The 22340-nt window shown below is 39.9% G+C and overlaps 3 protein-coding genes across 3 annotated transcripts in view; 2 read left to right on the plus strand and 1 right to left on the minus strand.

The window, feature by feature from the left end:
- The window catches only part of LOC127371950 (potassium voltage-gated channel subfamily B member 1-like), a 39469-nt gene extending 32620 nt beyond the window's left edge, over positions 1-6849 (plus strand). Inside the window, exon 3 of the mRNA XM_051415197.1 lies at positions 639-6849. Coding sequence (XP_051271157.1) covers positions 639-2489 — 1851 coding nt within the window. The 3' untranslated portion in view covers positions 2490-6849. The remainder of the gene's footprint in view (positions 1-638) is intronic.
- A 1959-nt stretch (positions 6850-8808) lies between these two features.
- On the plus strand, positions 8809-12936 carry LOC127371307 (retinol dehydrogenase 10-B-like). Its single transcript, XM_051414035.1, has 5 exons — positions 8809-10276; positions 11528-11626; positions 11719-11864; positions 11950-12081; positions 12210-12936. Exons 1-5 carry the CDS (start codon positions 9827-9829, stop codon positions 12328-12330), a joined length of 948 nt encoding a protein of 315 aa, XP_051269995.1. The 5' UTR covers positions 8809-9826; the 3' UTR covers positions 12331-12936.
- On the minus strand, positions 12660-22074 carry cse1l (CSE1 chromosome segregation 1-like (yeast)). Its single transcript, XM_051414034.1, has 25 exons — positions 21958-22074; positions 21075-21167; positions 20780-20922; positions 20407-20508; positions 20157-20302; positions 19969-20059; positions 19737-19844; positions 19345-19437; positions 19043-19210; positions 18824-18953; positions 18636-18701; positions 18154-18356; positions 17963-18047; positions 17783-17844; positions 17553-17689; positions 16947-17050; positions 16717-16814; positions 16460-16610; positions 16137-16345; positions 15924-16021; positions 15625-15710; positions 15398-15479; positions 14488-14634; positions 13469-13700; positions 12660-13340 (listed from the first exon to the last, which is right to left on the minus strand). Exons 2-25 carry the CDS (start codon positions 21157-21159, stop codon positions 13251-13253), a joined length of 2916 nt encoding a protein of 971 aa, XP_051269994.1. The 5' UTR covers positions 21160-21167; positions 21958-22074; the 3' UTR covers positions 12660-13250.
- Positions 22075-22340: the final 266 nt, after the last annotated feature.

Below are 22340 nucleotides of genomic sequence, written 5' to 3' on the forward strand. Positions count from 1 at the left end.
CTAGGCAGCCATCATCAGTTCATCACTGTACTGATGATCAAATGTTTGCAGCTTATTCAACAAAGATGAAAAGACTGGATTGCAGGCAATTAGTCTGAAGACATCCATATCTTTTATGCACATCCTGATAAGTATTTGATCACCTGACCTAAACACCTCAAACTTTTTATAGGAGAGCTGTTTTTTTTTAAAGTCACCCTCAAGAACAAAAACAAGACTAACAGTCTACGGAGATGCTAGCAGCTCTGCGAGGTTATGCAGAACAGCGTTCTAAATTTAGCATGCTAATATTTTACAATTTGCTCTAAACACACGTACAGCTAAGACTAATGGAAATATCTTTGGTTTTACAGGGATATGGTAAAAAATTAAAAAGTATTGGACATTTTAAAATTTTGACCTAATGATTGCACTAGATGAAAAGTCAAGGGATCACCAAAGTCAGTAGGATTCATCTCCTGGGAACCTTGAATGTCTGTAGAAAATTAATAGCAGTCCATCTGGATCTATTTCAGTGGTGTACCGACCAACAATAGTATCCTTAAAAAATGGCACAAGCTGGGTACAGCACTGGGGTATATTCCTCAGACATTAATGTGTATTCCACAGTACTTTTCATTGTTGTTGTTTTTTTTCAGATCCTGGCAGTTGTCTCCATCCTCTTCATTGTGTTGTCTACCATTGCCTTGTCTCTGAACACCCTTCCGGAGCTGCAGGACACCGATGAGTTTGGGCAGTCCTCAGACAACCCACAATTGGCCCACGTGGAAGCTGTGTGTATTGCCTGGTTTACCATGGAGTACCTGCTTCGCTTCCTTTCCTCACCCAGCAAGTGGAAGTTCTTTAAGGGTCCTCTGAATATCATCGACCTGTTGGCCATCTTGCCCTACTATGTCACCATTTTCCTAACAGAATCCAACAAGAGTGTGCTGCAATTTCAGAATGTCCGTCGAGTGGTTCAGATTTTCCGAATCATGCGTATCCTGCGTATTTTGAAGCTGGCTCGTCACTCCACAGGTCTTCAGTCTCTGGGCTTCACTCTTAGGAGGAGCTATAATGAGCTGGGCCTGCTCATCCTTTTCTTGGCCATGGGCATCATGATCTTCTCCAGTCTGGTCTTCTTTGCAGAAAAGGATGAAGAGGACACCAAGTTCAAAAGCATCCCTGCTTCCTTCTGGTGGGCTACCATTACTATGACAACAGTAGGCTATGGAGATATCTACCCAAAAACTCTACTGGGAAAGATAGTTGGAGGTTTGTGCTGCATCGCTGGAGTACTGGTAATAGCCTTGCCTATCCCCATCATTGTGAATAACTTCTCTGAGTTCTACAAGGAGCAAAAGAGGCAGGAGAAAGCCATCAAAAGAAGGGAGGCTCTGGAGAGGGCCAAGAGAAATGGTAGCATTGTCTCTATGAACCTTAAAGAGGCATTTGGCCGCAGTGTAGAACTAATGGATGTAATGGTGGAAAACGCTGATGGAAAGAAGGAGAAGGTTCATGACAATCATGTGTCTCCTAGTCAGCCAAAAGGGGCACTCAAACTCAAGTCACAGATGAGCCCCAGCAGCCCCATCAAGACCCTTGAACCAAACTACCAAGAGCAGGCCAAGTCCTCTAGCAGCCCTCAGCATCTTAGTGCCCAGAAACTGGAAGAGATGTACAACAAAATGGCCAAGACCCAGTCACAACCCAACCTCAACAGCAAGGAAAAAGGGTCCAAAGCAGTTAGGCAGAGAGCTGAATTTGAGATGGAAAGCATCCCCGCTGAACCTATCTCTAGCACAGCAGAAGCAGTTACAGACATGAGGAGTATGTCCAGCATTGACAGCTTCATCAGCTGTGCCACTGACTTCCCTGAGAGCTCTCGCTTTTCCCACAGCCCTGTCAGCAACATGCCAGGGAGGGTCAGCACCAACCCCAGCCTGGAGCCCACCTTGGAGAATGAGCATGAAGGATCCCAGGGCAACACTACACCCCAGACAGGACAAAGCACCAAGTCCAGGCCATATTCTGACAGCCCCACAGGTCCGCGCTTCAAAAACCCACTAAAAAGCCGCTCACTCAAGGTCAACTTCAGAGGTGGGGAGGATTCAGGGACAGGGGCCCTCTCGGACAGCTCGTCAGTCCAGAGCCCTGAGGTGTCCGTCTACACAACTGCCAGCAGCAGGACACCCACCAAGACCCCCCCGGAGAATTTACAGCCCGGCATCTTCACATTCCACGATGCATCTATTAATAAATTCATTGATGCTGACACAGATGAGGAGGAGCACCTGCATGACGGTTCAGGCACCAACCCATCCCAAAGACTCCTGGAAAAAGCCAGCCCCAAGTTTGGCCATCACTCCAGCTACCAGAAAGGGTCCAACCACACAGAGGGCCTGCAGAGAAAGCTGGGGAACAGCACACTGCCAATAGAAGGGCAGGAGAACCATGTGGTCCAGGAACTACAGCCACTTCAGGGAGAGAAGGGTCACTCTAACGCTTAAAGTTACAATAAATGAGAGACCACAGAGGAAACATTAAGGAGAGGAGGAGGCAGACAGGGAAAAAAGAAGCACAGTGAACTGAACTTCCCATGAATATGAAAGGCACTGAAAACATTTGCAGGAATATTTGAAAAATTACAATACAAAGTGCAGCTCCCATGAAAATACAATAGTTGTGGACAATGGGAAAGATTTTTGTGTTTTGCTACCAAGAACTCCTGAATAAATTAATTTAGCAGAGGACTCTGATCTGAAGGGGTTTTAAAAATAGCAAGGAACACCCGTATGATAATTTTTACTATTTATACATTTGTTTTAGCCCAGATTATCATCTAATAATTACAGCCTAGTTGTAAGAGTACAGAATATAATTTTTTATAAGCAAAAACCTATTTTTCTGACCCTGGATACCACTTTAAAGCCACTATAGCAAAAGCTGTCCAAACAGTAGCAAACCACAGAGGGCATTGAAACATGGTACTGCAAACTGGGAGACTCATTCAGCTGAGATAGTCCAAACAACTATGTTGTAGTGTGAAGGAGGAACTTACATTTTTCTTTAAGTCATGGTTATCGATGTGTAATTATGACATTACAAAGGCAACAGTGTGGAAAAATGTATAGTTTGCTTCCTTTAACTTCCTTCCTCAAAACTGGCCTTAGTTTATGTTGTTACCCATGTTTTATGTTTGTGTTTGTATGAGAGAGTTAGACAGACAGACAGATAGACAGCACATATATAAGTGTGTACAATGATCATCTTTCATATACAGTATATTTATTGTTATGTAGCGTTCTTGGTCTCTTGTCTTAAGTGTGAACTAGAGGAGAATCAAGTGTGTCAGTCTGTTTCTGTTCCACAGGAGTTTAGTGTCTTGCTCGTCGATATTTTTTACTGCACAGAATACATTTCGACAACACAGAGAGACACTGTGAGGCTGCATCCATCGATTTCCTTCTTGTTCCCATTGTGCCCGACTGCTGGCAAGAGAGAGCACCTTAACATGATAATTATTTTTATTATGAACAACTCTTTATTCTTGTTTGTTTACTTATTTTGATTGTTTCTTAAATGTCTTTGTGTGTTCCTCAGATTGGTGTACACAGTTTGAATCTGGAGAAAGTCAAACAAAAGTCTTGTGTTATTTCAAAACTTTCTCAAAGGAGTTTTGGTGGAGTCATCATTCCTATTGTAGCTGAAAATCTGAACTTCATAAAAAATGACAGTGCTTATGAGCATCACTATAGCTGGACAGACAGCACTGAAAATCACAAAGATTTTCTATGTTGAACCTCCGGTTTTGTAGGAGTGTGAATAATGTACATGTATAACTACAAAAGTAGAATATAACAAGAAAACACATTTATTGTACAAGGTAAAGTATCAAAATAATTTATATTTTTAAGATATTTTCTAAAATAATGGACTCTGTTAGACAAATATATTGTGCTAATCTCATAGTTTTGCATTACGATGTATGTACTGCATTATTTTGATGGAGTTGCATTTATTAGACAATATACTGTAGTAGATAAATTTGTGTTGTTTGCTACTGTCTCACTGTAAATGTCTGTTCCTCTATCCTTTGTGCAATGTGAAGAACCAAAGAACTGCTCTTTCTGATAACTCAAATAGAGGATAGTAAGTTTTACTGTTTTATCTCTAAATGTTAGAAATGTAAGCATTCCTTTTCTAAACAGCAGAATCTGATATATTTCAGGGAGCCATACTTGCTCATTCGGCACAAACATGTAAGCTAGAGAATGCACAGATGAGAGGACTGGCCTCAGAAGAAGAAAGCTGTTGACGAGGAAAGAAGAGAGAGGAAAGAAGGAAAATGAAGAGACAACACGGCACTTTATTTTACATCCGTTTCAAAAGATAATTTGATTATTTACACACTATGGATTTGGCAAGTGGTTCGCTTCCAGAAATCCAAAACATTATGCTCATACGAGTTCACATGACATCTCTTACAGACGTAAAGCCACCTCGCAGCTACGTACAGCTCGCCTCTCAAGCACATGAACAGCATGCCGGTATCTTAGGCCACTTTAGTTCAACCAAATATCCTGCAGCCTGCTTTTATGTAAGCACCTGACTCCAGACATATTACCAATCTGTTGTTCATCAGGTGCTCTCGTGCTCTTTGTTACATTAATCACGCAAGCATGGAACCCTTATTAACTTTACAACATATCATGCAAGCATGCTAGAAAGCATCTATTTTTAGTAGTGAATCTTTATGCTTAAGTAGTATTTACTCTGTATGGATGTTTGCAAGCATTAGACATAATATGAATTAGCTATTTCTGTGCTTTTGCTTTTAACTAACGCCTGCCCCGTATACTGAATCTGTCACTGAACCCTGTCTAATCGAGCCCGAATGACACTTAAACAAACTGTACAGCAAATAAACATGCAGAGAACTGGGTCATCAATCTCTCAGACTGCTATATTAGGTATCCACAACTCTCCCTCTAATGTGTCTCCTGTGCAGTTACACTTAAATACACCGAACATTTACATGAAAAAGGCCCAATCCACAAAAAACAAACAGGTGCCGACTCACTCAGCAGAGTGAACAACCACTGTTTCCATGGCAATGCTTGAGATGACTGGATGGCTCACATTTGATGCGAGCAAGGAGCCTAATTTGTACAGATGGAGTAATATAACATATATATATAGGTAATATAACAGCGTTTGCATTCTCTTCATGGAGTCATTCAGTCATTCATTTATATATGTTTGTCCCTCCTCACCTGTGGCCTCAGTCTGCTGAAGACTGAATTGTTGAAGAAATTATGTAAACAGAAAACTTGATTGTGGGACTTTTCGAATTATCATCCCTTTATTTCGCTCCCTCTTTTTTAATAGAAACATGCACCCGTCTCAGCAAGACAGTGCATCACCACAGCAATGTGCGCCTGAAACTAAGGTGCTGTTGCTATGATGTATATGTTCACTTCAGCCACCTTCTCCCATGGAGGGAGAGAGTGTGAAATGTGAATGGAATAGGAACAAGTGGTGAGTGACAGAGAGAGCTGTGCAGCAGAGCTGTCAGCCCGATTACAACTGACATCCCTAACGATGGCTGTAGCACTCTGCTCTTTCACTACATGTCCAACTTCAAGTCTTTAACACAGACAATACGATCATTCAAAACATCACTATGTGCGAGCTGTCCCAGCTCTATTTAGTTCGCTTTAGGAGGTGAAGCATCCCCTCGGACGGGACAATTGCCATCATATTCTGTCACTGAGATGCTAAGTTACACAGCCAGATTATGCACAGAGCACTCGTGTGTTTTTCCATTACAAGGACCAGCCTCATGCTTGAGTCTTTTGTGCAGAATGACAATGCAAAAATGGCAGTTGAGGATGTGTTCATTTCTGTGATTCTATAAATACCATCCCGGGCATGCAAAGGGAGGGTCTGGGCCAGCAGGAAAGGCTCAGTTACAGCAATGTCTTTGGTCAGACGGTGTCATGGAGTTCTGAGGAAGAAACTTTACAAAACAGTCTGACAAAAGAGAAAATATACAGTCACTAGTGTGTGGGATCTGTTGCAGCCGGGCCCTGCATCAAAATGTCAAACTGACAAATGGTGATATGACTTTCACTTGTCAAGGCATTAGAAACAGAAGAAAAGACTAGAAAGATAAAAAGGGAGGGTGTCTTACACAGTGAAGATTCATTAACATTCATCACACAACAGTCAGACATGCAGTAAATACTGACACAATGGACTTACTTCTTTGGACTATTTAAATGGTTACAGCTCTTTCCTGGGAATGTTAAAAATGTCTTTATTGCTTTTTATATCTTTTCTTTCTTGTTTTCTGAACTGCACTTTATTGATTTCTCTATATTAAATCATCTGCTGTCTAGGGACCATGCAAATAAAAATGTCAACATACAAAGGTACTCATTGGTTCCAGTACAATTTCCAAAAGCACATGCTATAATAATGTCATCCTTTGTCCTTTTCTTTAAGCACAATATGCCACACTAGAGGTTTAAGCCAAATACGGACACGGTAATATAATTTTCCAAATCTTCCCCCATCTTCAGGGAATTGATCACCTCTGTTTAACTCACACAGGTCTGTATGCTGCCCTTACTGTGTCTGGGGAAATGTTTGTTTTGTAAAGTTTCATACTTTGTACCAGTTGACTTTGTAGAATATTATCTTTGTGGTTTCCTGTTGTTCAACGCATGTAGCGCTATTAAACTTTGACACACAGAACTTGTAAATATCATCTAAAAAGCTATAGGAAAATGTCTATGATCTGCAATTTGGAAGCAATTTTCTCCTTTTACTGTCTGATGCTTAATAAAAGACAACAATAAAGTGTTTGGTGCTACGAGCCTCACTTTATTAACTGACATTTGTTTTTATGAAACCTCTGAATTAGTATATTACATGAGAGCAAGCAGCGAGATTGTGCAATGACTGAGCTTGTTGTTTGCAGATGGAGGCTGCAGATCTTATACAACAGCACCCTCCAGTGTTACGTTCTGTATTAAATAAAAAAACAAATATTACGGCACTCACTCCACACATTCATATTAACACATGTAGCTTTAAGTTTGTAAAATATAAGAGTAAAACAAGATCATCGCTTTAAAAGGTGACAAATGTAGTTCATAGGGTCTAAGAAAGTAATGATGAAGATGGTGGGGAATAGTTTTAGTTATTAACATTTAACTTAAATTATGAATAATTAAAATGATATATACTTTTTTACTTACTACTTAATACTTTTAACTATATATATATATATATATATATATATATATTATTTTTAAATAACATTTCTGATATTAGTGTTTTTTACTCTTCCTGTTAAACATTACGTTAATGACTAAATGTACAATACAATTGTTTCCCTCGTAGGTTTAACCTCTAATCATTATCCTGAGTTGTCATTCTGTGTCATACGGACAAAAAAAATCTTATAAGATGTGAGCAGTTATCCATTTTGGATGCTTTTTTATGTAATATATAATGTAATGGGCTGACACAGTAAATATGAGTGAAATTCTCTCCCAAAGCAGAATGCAGATTTGTTATGTCATATTACGTCATGCTACATCATGACCGATGTTTTAAAGAGGATTAGTGCAGTCAATGCCAGTCACAACTTTAGGCTTTTCCCAAGACAAAAACAGTCTTAACATCCATGAGGAACAATCTCTTTGCAACAAAAACTCGGATCACAAGTACATTAAAATGTTTTAATACAATCAGGTTATATGTAAAATGTAACGAAGAAAGAGGAAAAGTATTACATATAAGGGATTTGTGCACACGTGCTAAGCAGTTTATCACCATTTCACTCAAAGCTGGATAATCCGTCTCACATCATGGATCAGGAATAACTTTTTATAATAGATGACAGGAATGTCTACATAAGGTGACCAGTCATGGATGAAAAACTAAAAATACCTTACTTGTGTAATAGTAGTTTACTGTTGATCTTACATCAAAGTCAAACATAGCTCAGAGTAAAAGTTATGAGTTACTTTTTACTAAAGACAACATTGTTATTTATTTTTTCCAGGTAACTCTAAAAGCACAAAGGGAAAAAATTTAGATTTATGTTACATGTTTTTAGGGGCAAACAACTTAAATTAACCCCCTTCTCAACTGTAAAAGGTTGTTAATACAATGCCCAAGTCAACAGAGAATTTAAGAGATAAAAAAAAATTTTCTTCACAGAATACTCATCAGACATTTAAGAGAGGAGAATGTGTTGCGTTTACGGACTTTAGATTAAAAAGCCTTTATGTAAGTATGCCTGACATATGCCTCTACGTTTAAGGGTGTAAAAGCTATAACAGTAACGATAGCAACCACAGCTATTTTCACATCCACCTTTAAGTGACAGTGCACACTGGAAATGACCTTTGGTATTTCTTCTCACTATGTTCTGACCTTTAAACACTTAAGATCACTCTGAAACATCAGCAGAAACACAGTAATTATAGGCTGGATTCGTCTGACTCAGAGTTCACTGCAAATGGTTTCAGAATATTTTGACATAAGATGAGTCACATAAAAAAACAGGTACTGCATACTTTGGTACTGCTCAAAGCCATAGGTCTTTAACTCTTAAAGGACAGGTTTACATCGATCTTTTAACTATAGGCTATTGATCACTGTAATCATTCCTTTGCTCCATACTGGCTGTGAAGTGACTCCAATTTAACTGATGGGGAAATCCTCAGTCTTCCTAATATAGACATAATTGATATATTATATCATTAGATTTTTACTCATATATTAATGTAAAGGAGGATTTTTCTTTTGTACCTGCTCTAGGTGAAGCTGATTTTGTATATGACTGCAACTAGTGAGTATTTTAATTATGGGTTATGCCGATTATTTTCCTCCATTAATCAACTGGTTGTTTGGTTTGTAATATAAATAAAATAAAATAATCTGAAAATAGAGAGAAATGCTGTCACAATTACCCAGAGCCCAAAGTGACACCCTCACAATCCTTGTTAGGTCCAACTATTAGTATAAAATCCACAATTATTTAAAAGAAATAATACGTATTAGCATAATCAAAAGTAGCAATTCCTTAAATTTGTGAAGCTGAAACCTTGAAATATTTTCACAGGAAAAACGATTATCAGAGTATTTGCCAATTAATTTTCTATCAGTCGATTAATCAAATTATCACTGTTGGCTAGTTTAATTTATAACAAAACATCATATTTTGAAAGCTCTTTATATGTTTTGTATGCAAAAATAACTAACCTGTAAAGTAACCAGTTACTCTGAAATGGAGTTTATGCACCTGAAATGTATGGTCTTGTGTATTCTTCTGTATAAAGACCATTTAAAGCATGAAAAACATATGGCTGTCCAGAGATAGGTGGTGGGTTTGAAGGTCTTTAACTCACCAAGAACAAACTTGATTAAATAAGAAATATGTAAAACGTTATAATGTGACCTGCTCAGGTAATCACAGGATGCATTAAAACATCCCACCCTCATTGCATATATTAAAACATACAGTGTTATATATGCTGGCTTTGGCACTGGTGTGTTATCTTAATCCCTGCCTCAGTCTTACTCAGCCACTGTTATGAAGGAGTTATGAATGTGCACGGGTTGGTCAGTCAGCTCATCAGACAAACAGCCTTTCTATTGGTGGCCACCATCAGTCCGCGTCCTAATCCGGCACACACACGTTATATAAAATGCTCATCCAATCCCAAAGCACAAAGAGAAAAAACTGCTCCAAAGCTTGGCGGTCAGCTTGTGTGTGGCTCATTAACTTCTCCTGAGGGACAGGACAGGACCAGAGCGGAGCATCATGATCTTTATAGTGGACCTGCTGCTGATGCTCATCGACCTAACCTACTCCATCCTGAACGCCGTCCTCCAGACTTTCCTCCGGCCGAGGCTGAAGTGCATTGACGGGGAGCTCTGTCTGATAACGGGGGCCGGGGGCGCGCTGGGTCGCCTGTTCGCCCTGGAGTTTGCCAAAGAAGGGGCGCAGCTGGTGCTCTGGGACTGCAACACGGCTGCCAACGAGCAGACCGCCAAGCTGGCGCGGGAGCTGGGAGTCCAGGTGCACACGTACACGGTGGACCTCTCCAAGCGTCACAGCATCTATGAGACGGCGACCAAGGTGAGAGCGGAGGTCGGGGAGGTCTCTATGCTGGTCAACAACGCTGGCGTGGTGGCCGGAAGGAGGCTGCTGGACTGTCCTGACGAGCTTTTGGAGAGGACCCTGCTGGTGAACTGCCACGCGCTGTTTTGGGTGAGATTTTGACGCGCGCGTCTTTTACGCACGATTGAAACTATACATCTCCACCTATGCTAGACACGGAGCTAACATCATCTGATCAGCCTGACACGGGTTACATAACATCTATTCACTGCGGTCCTCCCCGCCGGCCTCGGGTCAGTATTAGCGCACTCATGTGTGAAGGGATCAGATGAAGCAGAGTCCGTACACACTACAGCATGTCCCTGTGACTGTGTCCAAGTTCATTTGAGGTTACAAAGTGGAGGTAACCTCTGATCCCCAGAATAAAAAAGGAGCTGATAAAAGCCACCAGTTAAGACAGCATGTGATTCTACCCATGATCCTCTCAAAGCCTCAGTCATGTGCATACAATAAAAGGGTAAGCTCATTAGCAGGAAATATGAAGGATATCAGCATCAGACGTGCAGTGGGCGGGCGGTGACAGCTCCTTCTAAAACTCTAACGCACCTGATCTTGCAAGAATGTCTCTCTGTTGGGAATAGTCGGCAGCTCCCACAGACCCCACTGTACTGTGTGTGGGGAAATGGGAATAAGTTGTTATTAAACCCTAGTTGCTCCCACTTTGTGTGCATTGTATACATGGTCCTGACAGATATTACAATTGTGATATGACTCATGATGAGTGGGATTAATCATTTTGGTGTCACAATTTTCATTTTTACTGAAAAAAACTATTAAAATCATGGTGTGACATTAAGTGTGGTCAGTACCACGCAATTTAGATATTGCACTTGGACATACTGTGATTTCGTTAATATTTAAATTTATTGTACAGCCATAGTCTCAAACAAGATTTTGACACAACGTCCCTCTTTAAGAGATAAGGTTATTAGAACAGGCCACTGTCATCTCAGTGGATATTATGCTGCATATTCCTTAACACATGTTCATATAAGCAAATGAAAGCAAACTATGTAACAAAATAAACAATTATACTTCTGTACAAGTCTAATCAGCTGTTTATAAAGTGGCTTATATGTTGGAATATTTCAACATATTTGGTTTATAGGTAGATAAACACAAGGGTATGTCCTCATCAGATTCCCATCCCACAAAACGTTTCACATACCAGACTGGTTAAATAACTTATATCAGCTTTATGAGGCAGTGCAAACTGTGATCCATGCAGATTTTGAGCTTGCCTCAGGGTGTCACAGTTCTGGGTCTGATGGGTTAAATAGGCCATTTCTTCTATTTCTATTAAAGAGGTACTAATACCATCTATTTAAACCACCCTTACAGATGACGAAGGCCTTCCTGCCTCAGATGAAAGCAAAGAATCATGGTCACATTGTAACCGTTGCCAGTGCTCTTGGACTATTCAGCACTGCATGTGTAGAGGTAAGACGCATGATTAATGAATCCCTCAACTACAAACTGAATGTACAAATACAACAATTCACTAAATGCTCTCATTTACTTTCTTCCTCCAGGATTACTGTGCCAGTAAATTTGGAGCTGTCGGTTTCCACGAGTCACTGACACACGAGTTGCGAGCGGAGGACCTGGATGGCATCAAAACCACTTTAGTCTGCCCTTATATTGTAGACACAGGGATGTTTGCAGGCTGTGAAATCAGGTGAGATGCCACCAATCATTACACAACGTTTTGAAATAATAAAAAAAGATGCTATATTCTCCAATTTTTGTTTTATATCTACCAGGAAGGAGCTTCGGAGTCTAATTCCTCCTCTGGAGCCGCTCTACACTGTACAGCAATCCATGAAAGCCATTTTAGCCGAACAGCAAATGATATGCATTCCTCGTCTTATGTACATCCCCTTCCTCACACGAGCGTGAGTACTGATCAGGTTGTCAAACATGTACAGTATAAGATGTTACACCGACAGATGCAATGTTAAGGCCATTATTGATGAGAAGTATTTGGACAATAAATGAATGTGGGTTTGTTTTCCTTCTCTAGACTTCTACCTTGGGACGCAAATGTGGCCACATATCGCTTCATGGGAGGTGACAAATGCATGCTACCTTTCATCAAGAACGTTGAAATGAAGATGTCCAATGGCCACATCAAATTGTCCTGAACCCTCTACAGTTAATCTTACAACCTTGTTAAATAATGGGCCAATGCAGACAACCAAAGTCTTACACTGTATATTACTAATACATTAATTTGTCATCTGAAGGGAGAGCCCTTATTTTTGCACTGGACTGAAGGGTAACTTGTGTAATTTTTGGTTATAAATAACTACAACCGGATCTGAAGGGCAGTCAGGGATTGCTTCATGAAAACAAAAGTTAAAATAAAGTCATTAAATAGCCTCTATACTGGAGGCCAAAGAGCCAGTAATATTAACAAACAAGTTCATAGAAAAACTGCTCATGGAAAAAGAGACTGTGGTGATAACAGATCTATACAAGTGCCTCTTTTTATTCACATTAACAAACAGTGCAGAAACAAAGACTAGACATAAACAAATCTACGGGAAACATGCAACAGAAAAATATTAAGCATTATGTTTGAGCCACGACTACAGTCTCCATAACCGTAAAAAAGGAATTCAAACATACAAAAGAAGCAGTAAAGAAATCCCTCTCGTATGATTCAGATGTTCAGTGTTCCACAGTACTGCTGAAATATACCTCTGCTGATGCTGCTGTTATTGAAATAAACTGACAATTGTATCAGACCTTGATTTCCAAATCCTTGTTAGCTTTGCCACACAGCAAACAAAGAGCCCGAGCACTAAACAGTATATCAGTTGAGTCAACTTTTGGTCATATCTTTAAAAAGCCTTAAAAAAAACTTCCATCAGGGAACACACCTTAAATTCAGACAAAATTATCACTTCTCTGGTAAATCCACCAAGAACTGTCAAGTCAAACCAACTCTGTAAAGACTAATGTTCAGCTGAAGCAGGTCTGTCGTGTGACCTGAGGTCACTGTGGCTAATCCTGCAGTGTATTGTGATCTCCATATTATGTGAACACCATCACATCAGTTTCAAACCAACTGCACAGTGGCTGCTTGTAAGTACCCTTGCAGGAACTGGAGGGCTTCAGCATTGAGGCTGGTGCTCAGCATCGAAGGAACCTGCACCAAAAAAGTGAGACAAGAATATCTCATTTGATTTCTGCATTCAATTAGCATTTATTATATTTTCTATATTAGGTATTCTTTATACCTGCAGAAGTAAAATGGCACAAGAAGTCTCAACATACCCTTCCCGGACACGCAGTAGAAAGCTTGTAGAGTGACTGGGCCAGCAGGATTTTTGGATTGCCGACAACGTCGCCAATGGGGTCGTGCTCCTTCTTCCCGGCAAAGGCCAGTTGCGAGAATGCTGTCTGATAGCCTGGTGTGTCTTCAATGTCGATGAAGTGCTCATCATCTGGGATGCTGTCATCTTCTGGCAACTCAAACAGACCGATTAGCGCCTGGAGCAGAGGGGTCCTGAACAGAGACATTTAAACCCAAATGACTGGTTAGTTTAACTCAGAACAACAAATTATTATTATCACTTGTAACTCAGTACATATAAGGCGAGTATTTTGGCTGTAGAAAAAGATGTATGCAATATTTTGAGACCGCCATTACTGATGTGCCAATACATCCAGCCTGCCAAACTTGGAAGCAACTCTGCAGTCTAAAAGATGTCTGTAATGTTGAAAATCTTAAAACACATTGAGATAGTTGGTTTAGATTGATCGGACAGTTTGAAAAGTTTAGCCAACGATTTTCGTGATCTTAAAGCATTAAATTTGCAGCAATGTAAAAGTTTTACACATTTCTTGTGAAATATGAGGGTTCCCCAATTTCTGTGTCCAACTCAACTGTATTTACAGTGCTTCTGACTACACATTGAAGCAATAATTGTCATTTATTAAATTAGGCTTCCCTACTCTGGTATTCCCCAAGTCCAAGATTTAAATTAAAATTCTAAATCAATCAGAAAAACAACATTGTCTCAGACAACAGATGATTTCCCTCCTCAGGTGAAATGTGTGTGAGGCTATTCTGGGAACTACATGATGTCATCAACAGAAAGCTTAAGGTGATATCAATCAAACAGTTTGTACACGCCCCCACACAGTCATGATTAGAGGTTAAATCAAGAAAGTGAAAACATCTGTGTGGGTTGAATCATCCTGTGACTGCAGGTGCTTTAACCAAGTAACTGCATGAAAACAAGAAATTAAGTGGTTGTGTTGGTTGTGTTGCCTTTAGGCTGATTTCTCACCAGAGTTTGGTGTACTCTGTATCCATCATTGCAGGACATTCAGTGAGGATTTTTGTAATGCCAACAGCACAGATCTTCTTTTCAACCGGTCCAGATACCTTCTGAACCTCTGGAATAATTATTTTCTCCAACACCATACCAAACATTCTGCAACACAACAAAGCAAACATGATTAATACAGTACACTTCCCCAATGGTCTGCTGCACTTAGGTTAAATGCAACAGCAGTGGTACCAGGAAATATTGTTGCCTTTGACATATTTACTATCCTACAGGCAGGGTGGTGACATTTCAGAAAGCTATTACTCTGCATAATTGTGTATATAAATGCATTGTGTTCCAAACAGTTCGCCTCGAAATACAGTGCAAAACCTCTCTCCCTTCCCATTTGCATTTTGTCACTACTGGTCTCTTTTTAGTCTGGTTGTGTAGCCAGTTACATAAATCTGGTTTAAGCATAAGAAACATTCAAAATTGTCAGCAATCATCCAATTCAAGCTGATCTATAAACCTGTGTCCACTTATCTGGGGAACAACATATTGTTGCAGGAAGGAAGGATGCACTTTAGAAATACCCTTTTCACCATTAACTGGGTCGCCTGTGACATCCATTGTAACAGCTGTGACTCTAAGCTGACTATAGCTTCCATCCTTCACAATGAGCCACCTTTCAAGCTTAAAAAAAAAAAAGGGCTTAGAGGAGCTTCTTCCCAGTGAGAAAATAACTCGGCCATCTATTTTAAAAAGGGACAGCTATCTTATGAATCTTTTGTGGCATTAAGGTTAATAGAACATGTCATGTGCCCACTGCCTAAACACTACACTGATGGTTGAATCCACTAACTAACTGCAGTCAGATAGTAGTGTACTTTCTGTCAACATCTTGTGGTAACATAGAAAATACACTTACTTTGGCTGGATGCTGTCAAAAATCTCCTGAAGCGCAATAGCTCCGTATTTGACACAATACAAGTTCACAAACACCAAGAAGCCTGTCAGAAAGAAAGTAAGCCAGTGAAAACTTTAACACTTAAAGCTCCGTATTATAAGGCAGTAATGAATGGTAGAACTGGTGATAATTTACACTATGAACTATGAACAGACCATCAATTTTGGTAATGAGATGATTGTACTAACTCTTGATGAACTTGGTGGTTTTGGAGCTTTGGAGCCTCTGGAAGAGCAAAATGAAGATCTGTTTCCTGTACTGAGTGATAGATTCTCTGGTAAAACAAAGGAAAAAAAGTCATGACCAAAACCTATCAATTTCTCCTGATACTAGGGCTGCACAATTAACCAAAATATGAGCGAAGTCGCAATATTATAACAGAATTATAATAAAGTACTGTAGTGCTACAAATCTTGTTCTCCAGACTAAACAGGTTTGTTTGGTACAGGTACATTTTACAATGAGAACACAACTGTAATCAACTTACGGGGGCATGTGCTCTATGATGCTGTTGAGAAGGTAAAAACCTTGGTGATCATTGGCCTTAGAGGCAATCAGCTTTTGGAAAACTCCAAGCAAGCCAGGCTGAAAAAGAAAGAGCCGCAAAATATGTCAACATACTGGTCACACAATGACTAAATGATGTAATCTATAAATATTAAGAAAACAAATAGAGATACAATCAGAGTTATCAACTCACTATTTTATCTGCAGCAGAGCCAGCAATAGTGGCACTTCCCTTTTCCAGGTAAGCCTGAAGCAGGCGCACCAGCGGGGGGATATTTCCTGTCCGTTCCCATAGCGCAGGCTGCAGCAGGTGAGGGAATAAAGCCATGTAGGAAGAGGGAATGGAGTTGGAGTGGATCTCCAGGAGGAGAGACATCACCTGGAACACGTACGGAAGAAACTCTGCGACAGCAGACAAAGGAAGCATGAGTGGAGCTGCCTTAACCAGCCACAGGCTGTGTTTATCAGCATATCATCTACATGTAGATAACTCAGTTCCATAGTTAATTGACATACCCTGGACATCGCTCTGTAGGATCTCGGTGAAGACGGGGAACAGTGCTTCCTCGAAGCTGCTGACAGTGGTGGGGTTGGCCTTGCAGGTGATTCGGACAGAAAGGCACAGGGACTCAAACAAGTAGTGGTTAAAGTGAGGCTTGCTCGGATTCTGAAAATGGGTGGCAGATTTTGGATTAGTTGACATGTGCATCGCCTGAACAAACGATGTTGGTGAATCTATCTGTATCCATAAATAGTAACAAAGTGTATGTTACCTTGCTGACTAAGAGGAGCTTATGAGTGAGCTGACCAATCAGAGTGGGAATGTAGGGAACAATGGCCTCCTGCAGCAGGGAGAAGCTGCGCATGATGGCTTTAAAAGTTAAAAGAAAGAAAGAAAAGAAAGACATTATGAGGCTACTTAAAATAAATCTGGAGTTGGTCTGACACTGACTGGGGAACATTAATGGGGTGCATTTAGATGACAGAGGAGAGTCAGGTTTACCTTTCATGATGTATTCATTTTCTGCAGAACCAGGAAGAGCGAGGGCCTTGAACAAGTGGTTGAGCAGCTGTTCAGTAAAAGGTGCCATCTCTGCTGGAGTGATACTGAAAAACATGGAGGGGATGATTGCTTAGTAGATATACAGATGAATCGAAAAGTTGGAGCAGATTTCTGCATTTGGCCTTGTTGTTTCATCTCAGTTATCTATAAAACTTTTTGAGAAACAAACAGGACTGCTATGAGTGCGGTGCATGTGAATGTAGTATACAACTGATCCCTGGAGAAAAGGTAAATTAATATATAATAGGTGATCTGCCCAATATTAAGTATGGGCAATTACTCCACACATACTAGTAAATCTAAGCTTTCATATAATGTGGTGCATCATTCCAAATCTATTTAAATTGTGAATTCTTCTTAAATATTGAGACGTTTGCCTTCTTCTAAACTGCACTGGGTGAAGATTTGATTTGTATTCTAAGGATAAAAAAACAATAAATAACAACTCAATTGAATATTTCAATAATACAATGTACATTTACTGCTCAATTTTTATGTGGAAATTAATTCAATTAATTAAATTATCAGTTTACTGTTGATACTTACAGTGTTGTGTTGTTGGGGCCTCTCATAGTGAACAGCCTCTCCAAAGCATGGGCAGCGTAAGTATGCTCCACTGTGCTCTCTGCCTGCAGGTGACTAATTAGTAGAGGAACTGCCTGCAATAGATGCTCTTTAGGAAGCTGAAAGAAAGAGACAGAGAAGAAGTCCTCTGTAATGCACTAATTTTGCCTTTCAGAAATTCAACAAGTTGTGGAGAAAGTAACAGTTTGTACCTGGCTTCTGAAGATCATGACGTACTTGATGGCATCTGCCTTCAGCACTGGGAACTCATTAACTACAATGACAATGAATGCTTGATTGTTAATGGATATGTATGCACAAGCCAAACCTCATGTGAGCCAATTGTTATAACAACGGCATACTGAAAATGTCTTCTTCGCATGTATTCTTACCATTGGGGGATTTTAAGTCTGAGAGAATGTGGTTCACAAAGAATTCATTCAGGTTCACCAACTCATTGGCTTGTGTTATTCCATGCTGGTGAAAAAAAGACAGCAACGTAAAGACAAATGAGCAAATGACTCATATCAAAACAAAGTTCATAAAGTAAATCAATAACCCTGTAAATTAAAGTCAACAATACCTTCTGTGTCTGTGCTTTAGACGCCAGTGATGTGACCAAATAGATGGCGGCGTCTTTGTGTTTCCAGTTCTCCCCGGGGTTCTTGGCATACTCTGACAGCATTGAGTTCACATAGCCTGAGAAAATTGCTGTAACCGGGCCTTCGAAAAACTTGCAAAGGCCTCTCACCAAGTCACATGCCGCTCTACGACGAGTGTCAATGTCTGAGGAAGAATGGGGAAAGTGTTGGGGACATGGTTATCATGGGGCATGCTTTTGTTAACTTGCCATGCTGCGTGTGGAAACCTTCTACTGAAGCTTTGGATGTAAATATTATAACTAACTAAATAATTATGCATATAGAGTTTGACTTCTATGCCAGGAGAGATACTTCCCAAAACAACAGTCAAACTCAAAATGTGAGGAGAAACTACATATTTTTTCATATAATTGGAAAAATAATAACATTAGGGGAGGTGATAATCAATAATCAAAATCTTTACCAGATCCTTCCAGGTCCCTTCGGATGTATTCCTCAGAATTGTCTTCAAAGGCCTCCTCATCCGCACCTAATTAGGCATTACAGACAATCTGATCAGTCATATCATACAGTATACAAGTACATGTTTCTGTCCAACTACTGATAACATTTCTAAATGCAATCCAGTGACTCTGGGAACAATTTACTTACTTCTGAATTCCATGTTGGGTACAATGACCTTCTCACAAATGCTAGTGAGGGTATTCTGGTCCTCAAATAGATGCTTGTAGTGTGGCCTTTCGCAGACTGATGCCAAGAATTGGATAGCATTGCTTACCAACTGCAACAAAGACGAGGTGCATTGTTAGTACGGGGGAAAGTGAACTTCAAAAAGAACACAGAAACGCAGTGAGGGATCAGTACTCTCACCAGGTCATATTTGACTTCTTGGCCAGTAGAAACTAAAAGGTTCCAGATAGCAGTGACGAAGCGCGGCAGATACGGCTGGAATTCTTCATCGTACTTCTGAGCATAAAGGGCAGCGTTGTCACATATCTGAGACTTCAGCAGCTCCAGGAGACCTGCTTCCTCCTCATCCTACAGAGTTGTCATAAGAGGCGCAAGACAAACACATACACAACGTTAAAAACTATTTTATAGCACTGCAGTTTTGAAAATTTATAGACGAGTATTGCATGAGTAAAGAAAAAAGAAAAAGGAGGAAAACTCACATCTGTTTGTAAAAGTTTATTATCCAAAGTCAGAAGGCCGTGGAAATTGGTCATCCAGGTTTCCATGTTGTCTTCAAAAAACTCTGGAAGGTCCTGTAATAATGTTTAATAATACAGAGAATGGTTGAAGGGAAATGGTTCAGATCCTTGAAAGTGTGTATAAATTAAAAGAAGCTGACATGACGTCTTTATGGTGCAAATTCATCATACAGTACAGTAACTTCAAAGCTGTCCACACCAATAAATGCCACCAAAATGGAAAAACGGCACACAAAAAGGTCTGAATTGTGATGTGCTATTGTTGTTTGGGGAAACATTATTACCTTGGCTAAGAACAAGACAACGCAGTTTCAAAACAGCAAAGCCTGGAGTACAAAACAAACTGAACTGACCTGGAAGTTAAGACTGTAGAACAGCTTGGAGATGAGCGTGAGTGAAGAGAAGAGGACCTTCAAGGCATTGATGTCCGTAGCATGAGTTTGACACAACTCAATAGTGGCCTATAGCGTAAAATAAAATTAAATATAAATACTTCTTCATATTGGAATACCATCTTAACTAAACATTTCAATATTTGTTAGATTTTATAGTGTTGTGGTAACTGAACTGCAAGCTGTTACAAACCTTGAACAGCTCTGTCAGAGGTAGGGCAAATGTGTCCAGTACTAGTTTGATCTCTGACCAAAGCTCATTTGACTTGAACTCGTGGCGGTACCTCAAAGAAAACAAGAGGGGACAGAACAGATTTGACAATTTATTTTTGAAGTCAATCACAAAAAAAACATTTAAAATCATTAAGAAGTGAGCTCTACCTCTTGAAGAGGGAATGTGCAGTACGAAGCACTCCATTGATGATATGGAAGTCTCCACTTCTGAAGCGGGTCACCATCTCGGTTAGCAGGTCAGGCCATTTTTGAGGGAAGTCTTCCCTTCCTATGATACTGATGGCATCACTCAACTGGAAATGCATGAAACAAACAGGGGCTTAGTTGAGCATCTTCCTTCACACCTTCAAATTCAGACCCATTAAGACTGTAATATGTGATGTAGATGTAGATGTACCTGTTTCTGAATCTGTTCTGGGCTGCTTAGCATCAAATTGACTATGTTTGCTTTGATCGCTGTTCGGTCGGGATCAGAGACTTTGTTTGGTTCATCTTCAACCTTTGGGAAAACACATCACAAAAGCAGGATAGTCAACTCAATACAAAGGTCAAAAAGACTAATACAACAATGGTCAACTTCACACTTAGTACTCTGTTTTTTATTTATTCATATATTATACCTTTAAATATATATATATATATATATATATATATATATATATATATATATATATAGTATTCCTCATACAGTAAAACATAACTAAATACAACATACTAGGTATGAGTAGAGTCAATAACATGTAAACTTGCGGTTACTTGGTGAGACTCACAATGCGCCAGTTTCTTTTAATGTAGTTCTTGAATGTAACAGCTGCACAGACGCGAATCACGTTGTCTTGGGACTTCTCTAGTAAAGTGAGCAGTAATAAGGGGTAGTTCTGGTTTCCCTCCACAGACTCAAGAAACTTTTCAGCTACAAAAGAAAGAAAAGATGAATAAAAATCAGGTGTTAAAAATAAAAGATTACACAATCAAGTGAATACTTATCATAAATAGGTCAATGAGAACAATATTCTTTAGACATTAAGATATGCAAGTTAATGCTATGTTATCAAGCTGTATTACCTGGACGTCTGACTGATGGGTCTGGGTCCAGTGTTTTCCTGAGGAACTCGGTGAGTGTTTGTAGGTTACCATCATTCAGTTCCATGCTCGTAACTGAGGGCAAGAAAACAATGAATGCTGATTGTGTCTGGCAACAATTTCCTTACTAAATATGGATGCTGAGTAATCCTGTACACACATTTTAGCCATGCGTTATTAAAACGTGTGTATTGGTTCCTGTAAGATCACACTGCATGAAAAGTTCCCTAATGTGTGCTCAGTATAGTTGCTGAAATACTCCGTGTTGTAACTAAAACGTATTAGAGTTGCACTGCTCCATCTAACAAGTCAAAGTAAGTCTTTATACTAGCATTAGGTTTTCACACATTCAGTCTGTCGTTGACGTTAGCTTGCTAGCAGCTAACCTAGCTAGACTAGCTCCATTGCCTCAATCTGGCATTAGCTCAGTTGGCCCCGCTGACTCCAGATCGGTTTATGCAGTCTAATGTCTATGCTAGCAGTGGGAAGGTTGTCTAGCCATCTGCAAGTTCACATGGTAGTGGGGATATCGCATGAACTGGATCTTCTATTAAGTTATATTTATCATAAAGGTATCCATTGCTCCACTGTCCCGGATTAACAACAGAACGCACAACATTATCTAAAGCGACGAGGTAAAGCAACATCTCTACTCCAGTGAATAGACTGATCCAGCAGCCGGTCCCTCCAAGTCAGCCTGCTAATGTTAGCGTTAGCTTGCTAATGTGTTTTGTGCTAACCATAAAGTTAGCTAATTCCCGAACATTACACATTGACTCGCAAGATATTGGACTATGGTCCAATTTACACTTTTGAATACCGTATTAGTAAATATGGTAACTGTGAAAGCATTGGGACGTCTTACCGTTACAGTAAATGTTAATCAGGATGGGAGAGGGAGGCGCTGCGGACCGTTCAGACGTGGTCGCCGTGCCAGCTTTCAAACGTCTGGAGCAAAAGGAACTGCGCGGTCTGTTTACTGCGCATGCGTAGATGTCAGACGAAAGCTGTAAGACACGCCCCTTCCTAGGTCTCTTATCAAGTTCAGCAAGACAACTATTAATCAGTCTGTATTCAAATGAAAGGTTATTGATAAGCTCCACTACATGAATATGCTATACATATACTTCATATCTATTTTCCTTTTCAATTTATGGCTTTTAAAAGATGTTTAAATTTAAACTCATGTGATCCTTTTCAAATGACAGCCATTATACAGTTACAGCATGATTGTAGGTCCTACTGAGT

Source organism: Dicentrarchus labrax, unplaced genomic scaffold (genome assembly GCF_905237075.1).
Source record: "Dicentrarchus labrax unplaced genomic scaffold, dlabrax2021, whole genome shotgun sequence".
In the NCBI taxonomy this organism is placed as follows: Eukaryota; Metazoa; Chordata; class Actinopteri; family Moronidae; genus Dicentrarchus; species Dicentrarchus labrax.

Bases quoted from the DNA above. Each gene is read 5' to 3' on its own strand.
- LOC127371307 (XM_051414035.1), top strand. From the start codon at position 9,827: ATGATCTTTATAGTGGACCTGCTGCTGATGCTCATCGACCTAACCTAC. The intron at 11,627-11,718 runs GTAAGACGCATG...TTCTTCCTCCAG, and splicing joins TCAGCACTGCATGTGTAGAG to GATTACTGTGCCAGTAAATT. The intron at 11,865-11,949 runs GTGAGATGCCAC...TATATCTACCAG, and splicing joins TTTGCAGGCTGTGAAATCAG to GAAGGAGCTTCGGAGTCTAA.
- cse1l (XM_051414034.1), bottom strand. From the start codon at position 21,159: ATGGAACTGAATGATGGTAACCTACAAACACTCACCGAGTTCCTCAGG. The intron at 17,051-17,552 runs GTAAGTATCAAC...CATGTTTTTCAG, and splicing joins GGCCCCAACAACACAACACT to TATCACTCCAGCAGAGATGG. The intron at 16,346-16,459 runs GTATGTCAATTA...CTGCTGTCGCAG, and splicing joins CCTACAGAGCGATGTCCAGG to AGTTTCTTCCGTACGTGTTC.